Source organism: Microcebus murinus, chromosome 16 (assembly GCF_040939455.1).
Source record: "Microcebus murinus isolate Inina chromosome 16, M.murinus_Inina_mat1.0, whole genome shotgun sequence".
Taxonomy (NCBI): domain Eukaryota; kingdom Metazoa; phylum Chordata; class Mammalia; order Primates; family Cheirogaleidae; genus Microcebus; species Microcebus murinus.
Window position 1 is genome coordinate 41497047 of NC_134119.1, and position 12080 is coordinate 41509126.

General features: G+C 39.7%; 1 protein-coding gene and 1 pseudogene across 3 annotated transcripts in view; one reads left to right on the forward strand and one right to left on the reverse strand.

The window, feature by feature from the left end:
- The first annotated feature begins 3273 nt into the window (after window positions 1-3273).
- Window positions 3274-12080, forward strand: part of SEC23B (SEC23 homolog B, COPII component) — a 43753-nt gene continuing 34946 nt past the window's right edge. Inside the window, exons 1-5 of one of the 3 annotated variants that reach the window (XM_076011162.1) lie at window positions 3274-3727; window positions 5723-5957; window positions 7105-7162; window positions 8279-8353; window positions 9999-10085. In XM_076011162.1, the coding sequence (XP_075867277.1) occupies window positions 5737-5957; window positions 7105-7162; window positions 8279-8353; window positions 9999-10085 (441 nt within the window). In that variant the 5' untranslated portion in view covers window positions 3274-3727; window positions 5723-5736. The remainder of the gene's footprint in view (window positions 3728-5722; window positions 5958-7104; window positions 7163-8278; window positions 8354-9998; window positions 10086-12080) is intronic. The other 2 variants (XM_076011163.1, XM_076011164.1) reach the window with 2 other exon arrangements.
- Window positions 10951-11274, reverse strand: LOC142876902 (cysteine-rich and transmembrane domain-containing protein 1 pseudogene; annotated as a pseudogene).

Here is a 12080-nt window from a genome sequence, read left to right on the forward strand (position 1 = left end):
TACTCTGTAGCATCCAGCCGGTTGCTGAATATATTAATCTAGTGTTAGGTAGAGAAGTCTGAGCCAGAGGCCGGGTGCGGTGGCTCACACCTGTAATCCTAGCACTCTGGGAGGCCGAGGCTGGCGGATTGCTCGAGGTCAGGAGTTCGAGACCAGCTTGAGCAAGAGCCAGACCCTGTCTCTACTAAAAAATAGAAACAAATTAATTGGTCAACTAAAAATAGAAAAGAAAATAAAGAAAAAAAAAAAAGAAGTCTGAGCCAGAAATATAGAATTTAGAGTCAGGGTATAGATGATGATAATATGTCAGGAAAATTATAAAATATTTTGAAATAGTAAAAAGACTTTACTGGGTGAATGTTCCATGAAATTCTGGACATTTAAAAAAAGATCTCTGGGGGTCATCTGATTGTAAGGGGTATGTACCTTTGTCTTTTACTATTCTATTTTACAACTTCATAGAGATAAATTTTTTTTTTTTTTTTTTTTGAGACAGAGTCTCAATCTGTTGCCCTGGCTTGAGTGTCGTGGCATCAGCTTAGCTCACAGCAACCTCAAACTCCTGGGCTCAAGCAATCCTTCTGCCTCAGCCTCCTAAGTAGCTGGGACTACAGGCATGCGCCACCATGCCCGGCTAATTTTTTTCTATATATAATAGTTGGCCAATTAATTTCTTTCTATTTATAGTAGAGACGGGGTCTCACTCTTGCTCAGGCTGGTTTCGAACTCCGGACCTCGAGCGATCCACCTGCCTCAGCCTCCCAGAGTGCTAGGATTACAGGCGTGAGCCACCGCACCTGGCCTAGAGATAAAAATTAACTTACAGAAAACTGATAGTGATGCAAATATTTCCTGTACGTAACAATGTAAATTGTTCCTGTCCACAGCAATGCAAATTAATTTTGTGTGGTAGAAAATATGACTATATAAGTAAATTCTTCTTAGAATCAGTTTGAACATTCCTATTGATTTTAGGAATGAATTAATCAGTAATGAATTAGTTAAGTAAAATTTTTGGCACATGTTCACTTTATATTTGCATGAGGGCCATAATTTTACCTTTTCAAAACACTTTAACAGGTTTAGAGATTTCACCAACATCCCAATGGATTCAATTGACAGAACCAGGTGTAAGCCACATTACTAAAGAACACCACATGGGTTGATGAGCCCAGGCATGGTTATTCTCGGCCCCCAGACTGACTACCAAGTGGCAATAGTACTACTACAGTGGTGCTGACTCTGTTTCTCTAGGTGTCTTTTCTCCTCTCTGTTGACTTGTGTTTTGTTTCTGATTCACCCAGGGCCAGTAGGGTTTTCCCCATTGGTGACCATAAGAATTAGGAATTTGATTTTCTATTCTGACCATTTAGTAATCTCTTTAAGTGAATTAATAGTTTATAGAGATCTATTCTCTTGGATAAGAGATGATGAAGAATCTGGTTTGTTAGGTTTTTTTTTTTTTTTTGGTCAATTTTTTTGTCTATTTATGAGTTCAAATCAGTTAAGACTTCCATGTCCACTGGGAAGGAGAATAGCTTTATGTTACTTGGTCAGTTGAATTTTTATGTTTCTGTGTTTACTTTTGACCTGTGGCCAAAGTTGTAGAACCAAAGCTATAGGCTCTCTGTGTCTAGGTGTCTTCATGGGTGTAATCAAGAAAGGCCTTCACCCCTTGTTGTGAGAGTGTAAAATGTTTTACCACCTCTGTAGAGCCTTAACACATTAGATTATGACATCTCTTGAAGAAACTCTTTAGTTTATGGAAATAAATACATACATATAAATCAAATATTCTTAAAATTCCCAGAAAATGGCGAGGCACGGTGGCTCACACCTGTAATACCAGCACTTTGGGAAGCCAAGGCAAGAGGATAGCTTGAAGCCAGGAGTTCAAGGTCAGCCTGGGCACCATAACAAGGCACTCTCTCTACAAAAAATTTTAAAATTAGTCAGGCTTGGTGGCACACACCTGTAGCCCCAGCTACTCAGGAGGCTGAGACAGGAGGATCTCTTGAGCCCAGGAGTTCAAGACTGCAGTGAGCTATGACATGGTGAGACTCTGTCTCAAAAAAAAAAAAAAAAAAAAAAAATCCCAGAAAATAAGTATATTGAATCTAACACTTTAAATATGCTAGATTTAAAAAAATCCTGCTTATACCATTTTAATTATTTTTACTATTTTAATTTCTGATTTAAAAAAGCCTAGCTATGTCTCTTCTAAATGTTAATTGTAATACATGTGTACATTTTATTTTACTTGCGTTTGTTTCCTTAGAGAGGGTAATTTGGACGTCCTAAACTTATACAGGTTTACTAATCAAATAAGGTAGCATTAACTTACATGTTTAAGATCATGAAAAACGTAAATTTGTTCAACAAAACTGAATCATTATTCTGACAAATTTCATATTAACAGTAATTGTTTCATAGTGCATTGACTATGACTTCTATGATCTATAATTTAAAACGTTGTAGTAAATTGAGCTAATTAATGGATGCCGAAATATAGTTTATATCGTTTTCCTTATATGTATATGCAACAGCAAGATTATACCTCTGAGTCAGAATAATAAATGTGCTCCATTTTGCCACTTGTAAGAAAGTGATGGCTGGCCAGTCGCGGTGGCTCACGCCTATAATCCTAGCACTCTGGGAGGCTGGGGCAGGCGGATTGCTCAAGGTCAGGAGTTCGAAACCAGCAAGAGCGAGACCCCCTTTCTACTATAAATTAAAAAAAGAAATTAATTGGCCAACTAATATATATAGAAAAAATTAGCTGGGCATGGTGGCACATGCCTGTAGTCCCAGCTACTCGGGAGGCTGAGGCAGGAGGATTGCGTGAGCCCAGGAAGCTGACGGCACTCACTCTAGCCTGGGCAACAAAGGGAGACTCTGTCTCAAAAAAAAAAAAAAAAAAGAAAGTGATGGCTGTAAAAAATTGTGTTCTCTGTAGTTATATGCGCTTTGTTAGTCTTCTAAAATGCTTGAATATTACAGTTCTCAATTACTCATCTCCTTGTAGAAAGATGACAGGGATGCACACACAGAGAGGGTCTGTGCGCTGTAATAACTTCCGCTGAAAACGCAAAACCAGTACAGCAAGCGGGCAGAAGAAAACCTTGCAATGCTCCACCTGCAGTACTTCAGACTTCACTAGAGAGAGTTGCTCCCCGTGATAACATGTGCGCATGCGTCCCCTTCCGCCCCGCCCCTTCCCTTATTCTGACTCCTTCTTTCCACCGCTTCAGTTTCCTCGGGCTGGCGGCCCACCCTCTTCCGGAGGCATACGTCATCGTTCTCGCTTCCAGGTAACTAAGGCAATGAGAGGGACTTTCCGCTGAGACAAGAGGCGTCATATTATACCAGGGCTAACCCTTGAGGAGTGTTGGCTGCTTTTTAGGGGAACAGTCCAGCAGGCGCTGGGGTTTTCTGAAGCAGAAACGTTTAGGCGTGAACTTGTGGAAACGTGCGTGCTGCGGAACTGTGGTTTTGAAGTGCGAAGCACAACTGTCTTGCCCTCTTCCAAGATGGTGGCGTGGCTTCTCTGAATGTCTCCCTTCCGCTTGTCCGCTCTTTGATTGGCCAGTAGACGGCGTCGTGGCCTGACGGGTGGGTCGCTGACCAATCGGCTGAGAGCTGAGCTGGACTTGCCTGTGGGAGTCGGAGCGCGGCTCTTTGGGTTGTGAGTGCTGACGGTTCTGGCCAGGTGAGCAATTCCGGCCAGGTAAGCCGGGAACAGAGGTGACGGAGGGTGGACGCCAGGGCGTGAGTTTCTGCTGGGGACGCGGTGGGCTGCCCCTGGGATGAGGCTTCTTCCCGGCAGGCAGGGGAACCGGAGAGAATCGCTCACCCAGGAGTTTGCTGAGAGTTACGCGTCCAGCGCCAGGCCGAGTGGCTAGACTAGAGGATCGGTTTCTGGCTCCGGGTCCTTCAGTATCTCAGGTGCACACAGCTAGAAAAACCCAACTCCCTATTTGTAGTTGAGAAACTTAAGTCTCAGGTGAAATGACTTTTGCTTCATGACAGAGCTGGAACTAGAAGCCAGGTTTTCAGACACTCGTCAAGAATTAAACCTTACTTTTGTCTAACAGATGGTTACTATGTCTTGAACAGTTATGACTTGTTGAGATAAGGGTGGTTCAGCTTTTTTGGCGGATACTCCTAAAGTATCTTTCCAGGTCTTTAATTCATTCACTAATTCATTCATTCAGCTATTAACCTCTTCAGATACCCTTCCACTTTGATAATTTGGTGTAAGCCGTGGACTCATCTCCCTAGGAAAATACACATTCGCTGATGCATACAGTTGTGCACACAAGAGGATTCGTGGACCCTCTGTAGTCCCCTGTGAATTATGTGCTGGGGGCTAAGAATCCATGCCATAGAGGGGTGAGAGAAAGAGGCAGTGAGAAACGGAGGGAGCAGGTTTTATATGTAAATGCTTGGGAACATTAGATGGAGTCAGTACCTTTTAATATAGAACTGTTTTGAGAGGGGAGTGGTTAAAGAAATCTGCTGAGGTACTTGTTGAGAATTATAATATTAGAACTTGCTTTCATTCCCACCTGAGTTATTTGTTTGCCCTCCCTCCCCCACTCCAAGCTGCAGAAGTACCTCCTGTGTGCACAGTGGTTCAGGTTTCTGCTTTTGTCAGAAAGAACAAATAAGATGTCTTAGAGTTTGACTTGGAGTAAACATTTGGACTTTTGATGGTCTGGGTTCAGCAGAGGAGAGTAATCTGTTAGCTTTTCTAGCCATTTCATATTATTGCCTTAATCCAAATTATTTACCATATGGCACTTCTCAAAATAACATGGAAACAATTATTATCCACCATTGGATAGTGAACACTAGAGGCCACTTTAATATAATAGATGCTTTAATTTGCCTTTTTCTGCTTGTCTTAAGGGGCTTGTTCCCTTGAACCCCAATAGCTGAGGTGTGTGTTACCCTAGATTTTAGGATGTGAACAGCATGTATAAAACACTGAAGTTGGGATGATCTGGGTTTGAGAGCTTAGTCTTGAGGACTGTCTTATTGACCAGAGTCTTTCAAGCCATGAGCCTAAGCAGCCATGGTGAGGAAAGAGGTTCTAGTGAGATTCATTATAATAGCAAACTTTCCTTTGTAATTTTCATAATACTAAGTAGAAATACTTTAGCTCAGAAGTGGTTCTTTATGAACTGGACTTGTATATTAGTATCCAGTTCTTTTCTCCAAAGTTTAAGAAAGTGAGGAGGGGAGTGGGGACAAGAAAAAGATCACTTGAAAGCTAAAATTTAGTGTAGTACCTTAAGAGAGCAAAGAAGGAAGGGGATCAGAAAGGTAGCTGAAATAGGGTTTGAGACTGAAATAGGGTTTGAGACTAACCCTTGGGCATGGGGTTGAAATTGGCTTGGCTGAGGTGATGTGTGATCTGCGAGAAAGTTTAAAATAGAGGAATTCAACTACATGCAGCTTAGATATGATGAAATGATGGTAAACCTCCCACCTCTCTTATTTATTTTTAAGTGCTAGAGAAGAGGGTTGAGAAAAGATCAGTAGTCAAAGATAACTGTGAAGCGTATTGACTTTTGGGCATGAGAAGAAGGGGAAATACTGTCATTCCACAGCAACAGGTTCTTCCAGACTAAGTGTTTAAGAAACAGTGTTGGGTGACCATCTTGTTTTTTGAAGTTTAGTTGAGAATGTCACATACGATTAAAAGTTTTATCTTCAGTTCCCTTTTAGACTATGGCGACATATCTGGAGTTTATTCAGCAGAATGAAGAACGGGATGGTGTCCGTTTTAGTTGGAATGTGTGGCCTTCCAGCCGTCTGGAAGCTACAAGAATGGTTGTTCCCCTGGCTTGTCTCCTTACTCCTTTAAAAGAACGTCCAGACCTACCTCCTGTACAGTATGAACCTGTGCTTTGCAGCAGACCAACTTGCAAAGCTGTTCTCAATCCACTTTGGTATGAATTCTTTTAAAAACTGGTAAAAATGATGAATACAGTGAATTATTACTTTTATGTAATTCTCATAAAAGTCATTCAATTTGAACAAGTCACCAAATTTGAGATGAGCAATAGATGGTGAGATTCTTAGGTGGTGCATGCTTGTAGAAATCTCCCTGGTCTAATACTCCAGATAAAATTGGAATCTTATGGGAATGAGGTAGAGGTAAAAGGAGAGGATTTGGAGTTCATTTTTTTTGTTTGTAGTCAGTTTGCTTTTGGCTTAACTGTTGACTTTATTGGTGCCTTTTAAAGTATTTTCCAAAAAAAATTCAAAAGCCTTAGATCATTTTCTGATACTTACCTGGTATGCGAGAAATAGTAGGTAGAAGAAATTTTAACTCTTAATGATTTTATTAGGTGTAATCTTTTTGTACCTGAGATAGTGACCTATGATATTTCTTTTAAATGTGGGCACTATTTGAATGAATTTTTAAATAGATGGAGAGTATCATAAAATTTTTACATGAGGGAACATTTTTTTACTTCATTTCCCTTTGCCTTTATATAATGTACCCATATATGAGAGTGTTTCTCTGCTTTTAAAATGATAGCCACTTGTTACTAGTTTTCTAAATGGGGGGGAAGGGATGAAGCATTATCTTGAACTAATTCTAGGAAGTCTATCAACCCAGAATTGTTCCTGCCCAACTTCTCTTCAATTGGGCTAAGTGAAGTTGAAGTCCAGGAAGGTTTTCCTGTGTGTGAAATATGCTTTTAGTGTTGAAATTTAGTAGTTTCACATACCTGAACAATAAAGATGTTAGAAAAATTCATGAAGACTGTTCGGTACAGTAACAAGCAAAAGGAAATAACCTATAATTTATATAAATTATGAAATTTAAAAAATTATCTTGGAGATTGGGAAAAAGAAAAAAGAAAAAAAGGATTTACCGATTCTTTACTTCAGCTGTTTGCAGGAAACTTTTGGTGTACTTAAGAGCCAGAATTCTAAGTATAGTGAACATTTTACATACTTTTATATAACTGTACACACATAGAAACACTTATCTGTGTGATTTACTGAACTTGAAATTTGGATGTGAATGCTTTCTACTGTAAAAATAAAAATGCTACCTAGTTGTAATATTTATCTTTCTCACAGTCAGGTTGATTATCGAGCAAAACTTTGGGCCTGTAATTTCTGTTTCCAAAGAAATCAGGTATGTGAATTATTTTTAAAAGTATGTGTTTCATTTTAATTGTACTACACTAAAAAAATTAAGTGAGGTTGAATTTGTGTCTACACTGGCAGTCAGCAATTTCTGCTGAACTCAAGGTGATAGCTTTTGTTAAGCATAGTAATTGAACATTGAACATTTGTGATTTTTCTGTCAAACAGTTTCATTATTTGGATCCTTGTCATTTACTGTGGAGGGGACATAGAGTTTCTTTTTCTTATAATTTTTCTGTGGACAGTCTGTTACCCTAAGAAAACAGATCTGTTCATATTTAACTTTAGTATTCTAATTGATTGTGCATATTACCGAATTTTAATTTTCTGATCTTTCTAACTTAAGAGCCAAGTATGAGTGTTAAGCTTCTTTTTATTTTATTTATTTAATTTTTTTAGAGGAGCCAGCTCTAAATTGAGCTTCTTTTGATTTAAAAATTTTAAAGTACCAAACTAGGCCAGGCGTGGTGGCTCACGCCTGTAATCCTAGCACTCTGGGAGACTAAGGGACCAAGGTGGGTGGAATGTTTGAACTCAGGAGTTCGAGACCAGTCTGAGCAAGAGCGAGACCCTGTCAGTACTAAAGAAAGAAATTAGCTGGACAACTAAAAATATATATAAAAAATTAGCTGGGCATGGTAGCACATGCCTGTAGTCCCAACTACTTGGGAGGCTGAGGCTGAAGGATCCCTTGAGCCCAGGAGTTAGAGGTTGCTGTGAGATAGGCTGATGCCATGGCACTCTAGCCTTGGCAACAAAGTGAGACTCTGTCTCAAAAAAAGAAAAAAAAGTACAAAACTAGAAGAAGCTCACGAATGACAAGAAAGACTTCTCTTTAAAAGTAATTGTGCCCATGATAGGAATGTTCTAAAACTGGATTGGGGTGACTATTGCACACCTCTGCACACTTATCTAAAAATTATTGAGTTGTACACTTAAAATGGGTAAATTTTATGGTATGTAAACTATATTCAATAAAACTATTAGGAAAAAATTAGTTGTGCCCAACATAGTATACACTAGTATAATAGATCTTAAGCTGTTAATAACATGCATTTTATATGTTCATATGTTTGATCATAATTACAGTTAATCTCATACTTAGATATGGCACATAATGAATGAGTCCAGTGGCAAAGAGAACAATGTACAGTTGGTGACTGGCCTAGGTTCAAAAACTGTAAGCAGATTCCATTTAAGATTTACCTCCATGAGAGATTCATAAGTATATATAAGTCTTTAAAACATTTCTCTGTCCTATTACATTCAGAATTGATGTCTATGTTTAATATAATTTATCATGAAAATTCTAAGGCATGGTAGCGTGGTAGTTAAGAGTCAGGACTCTGTAGTTAGGCCACCTGGGTTTGACTCTCAGATCTACCACTTACTTCCTGTGTAACTTTGGCACAAGTCATTTAACAACTCCTGTGCCTCAGTGTCCTTGTCTTTAAAATTAGGATAATAGTACTATACCTACTTCATAGGATTGTTCTGTGAATTAAACTGATATTTAATGAGTGTAAAGGATTTAGAACAGAATTTTACACATAGTAAATGCCATATAAGTATTTTTTGTTATTATGTTTACTTAAGATTTCTACCTGCCAGTTGATAAATATGATCTGAAAATCTGTCATGGGCAGAAATAATGTTTTGTAACTCTCCCAGGTGGACGATGGAGAAAAGAGCCCCTAAATGAGTGTAGCTAGAAGACAAGGGATGGCCCCTGGAGGAATCTGGGTGATTTTGACCTCTTTCCTCCCTTCTGTGCACCCGAGTAGCTGGGGGTTGGTGAACAGGGTCTCTCTAGGTTGCCAGTGTGTCTGGGTGTCTGGGCTCACCTGTCTTGTGTTCTCCATGCTTTTTTGTAGTCATAAAGTTTTACTCTGCTGGGAGCTGCAGCCAGTGGGCAGTCATGGCCAGGATAGGGCTAGAGGTTTTTGGTGGCTCCTGCTGGGGTTCTGATGTCCTGTAATATCTGCCTCCTGGGCAGTGACCCATTATAGCTGCCTGTCAGCTCTTAAACTTGACTTGAATTTGATCACTCCAAGGTCATTGGCCTGGGGTGATCTTCTGCTGGGGAGATACACCTCAACTTTTGTTTTTATTATAGAACTAAAGACTTAGGATTAAAAACAAGCCCACATGCTATGAGTTTAAATTGTTTGCACAGAGTTTTAAAAACAGAAGAGAATGCCTATGCCATTAATGTTAAGTGCAAAGAGCTATCCCAAAGTTGTATGTACAGGATGATCTGAATAGTGCTTAAGTAGAAAAAATCTGGAAGGAAATATTCCAAGATCTTGAGCTGCCTCTAGATGATAGGATTTGGATTTTTTTTTCCGCACTCCTGTTTTCTATTTTCTTGAATTTGCCTATTTTTCTATACTGAACATTTATTACTTTATTGATAAGAGCCAAAATAACCCAAATAAGGCTTTTGCCTTCCACATGATGATGAGACAAGTGAAATTTATCCTTTAATTTGCAGGGCAAAGTTTAAGAAATGATTTTTAATAGTGTGTTTTTAAACATTTAGAAATTTCAACAATAACCTAAAACTGCTCTAAATAATAAAGTCTATTTTTTTAAAATTATAAAATGATATAAATGTAAGTTGGGGTTAGAAGTTGTTTTTTTTTTTTTAAGGGGGGGGTTAGAAGTTTTAAATGCTGATTTTTGTGTTTCAGTAATGTGTTCTTGTATTTTGTGCTTTCAGAATTAATATGTGATCATTATCATTTTTATAAATGGAAAATAAAAAGTGTAACATAAATATCTGTCAGCCCCAATAGAACATTACTTTGTTTTCTTTTTTTCAGTTTCCTCCAGCTTATGCAGGCATATCTGAGGTGAATCAGCCTGCCGAACTGATGCCCCAGTTTTCTACAATTGAGTACATGATACAGGTACCTTGTTTGTTGTGCATTTAATAAGTAATGTTAAATATTGAGTTTCTCATGAAATCTTTTGTCTTCTGTGTCTCTTACCTGGCTGGGGAAGTTAAAGCCATAAGGGCAGCAGGATCCTAACCATTAGGTTTTGGTGTGTGTGTATCTACTGGCATTGTTTTTATTTATTTATTGAGGTTTGGACGAATTTATTGAGTGTTAGCAGAGAAAAATTATTCTGTGGTTTGTTACATTTTCCCACTACCTTGAATGTGTAATTTAAAATCATAAATATATATTTCATAACTAAGCCTTTGGCCAATAAAAGGAATCATTTAGCACATTTATTAAAGATCAGTAAGAAATATATTTCGAACATCAAAAAGATCAAGTCACTGAATTAAACAGCAGCAATCTCCACTAATCTAGATTCCCATAGTGCTGAAAGTAGAGGTTTCTGTGCAGAGCTAGTCTTTTTTTTTTTTTTTTTTTTTTTTTTTTGAGACAGAATCTCACTTTGTTGTCCAGGCTAGAGTGCTGTGGCATCAGCCTAGCTCATAGCAACCTCAAACTCCTGGGCTCAAGCGATCCTCCTGCCTCAGCCTCCTGAGTAGCTGGGACTACAGGCATGCACCACCATGCCTGGCTAATTTTTTCTCTATATATATATTAGTTGGCCAATTAATTTCTTTCTATTTATAGTAGAGACGGGGGTCTCGCTCTTGCTCAGGCTGGTTTTGAACTCCTGTCCTTGAACAATCTGCCTGCCTCAGCCTCCCAGAGGGCTAGGATGATAGGCATGAACCACCGCGCCCAGCCCAGAGCTAGTCATTTATTACAGCAATCAGAAGAGATGGAGGCTGGCACCCCTTTTGGAGGTGGTGGCAGAGCTGGCAGGACAGGAGGACTGGCCTGGTCAGGTGAGCATGTCCCAGAGACAGCAGCAACACAGAGTAGTCCAGCAGGCTGTAAGGCAGGTGAATGGTCCCAGGTTGTCCCTTCTTTGGTCTTACACCACATACACTATGGTTTTAGGTGGCTCCTGAGGTCCACCCTGCCAGCCATACTGTGGGTATCCTTGGTAGGGGTACCCCAGAGGAGGTGGGTAGGGCCCCCCATGGTCCTGGACCCATTGGTTGTTGTGGATAAGGTGGTATGGGGCTGTTGGACCAGGGCCAGGATATGGTGGAGGGTTCTCTTGGTTCATCAGGGACCTGCCAAATACACCTCTCCTCTCCACGAACTGCCTGGATAGTGGTTGGGCCAGGAATTCTGGCATTGTGTTTAGATCTTGATAGAAGGCTATAAAGAAAAGTGGAACTGATTAAATTCAAAATTTGTCTTCAACAGCCTTCTCCCTCTCACTTGATGGTACTCCATCTTCTAGTTGTTCAGCTTAAAAACCTTAGATTCATCCTTGACATCTCTCTTTCACGTTCCATATCTAATCCACTAGAAAAGCCCACTGGGTCTGTATTCAGAATTTATCCAGAATCCACCCACTTCTCTCTCCTTGCTGCTAACTGTCCTGGGCCAGCCACCGCCTCTCATTTGAATTACTTCTCCCAACTGTTCTCCCTGATTTTACCATTGCTTACTTATATTTTATTCTTAACCCAGCAGCCAAAGTAGTAACTGTTTAAAAATATACATTGTATTACTTCTCTGTTCAGAAACCTCCATTGGTGAAAATGGTTCCCCTTTCACCCAGGGTAAAAGACTTTCAAAGCCCTGTGTGTTTCTTCTTGGACCTCAGTTTCTCCTAGTGTTCTCATTCAGCCTAGTGGGCCTCCTTGACTCTCCTCACCAAGCCAGGAACACTCCTGCCTAAAAACTTTTGCTCTAGCTTCTTTGTCAGGCTGGAATTCTCTTTTCCTTATGTCTGTATTGCTCCTTCCCTCTCCACCAGGTTTTTGCTCAGATGTTATTTTCTTAATGAGGCTACCCTGGCCTCTTTATTTAACACTTGAACCTGCCCCTTGCCTCTACTCTTCATGCTCACAATCTCCCTTA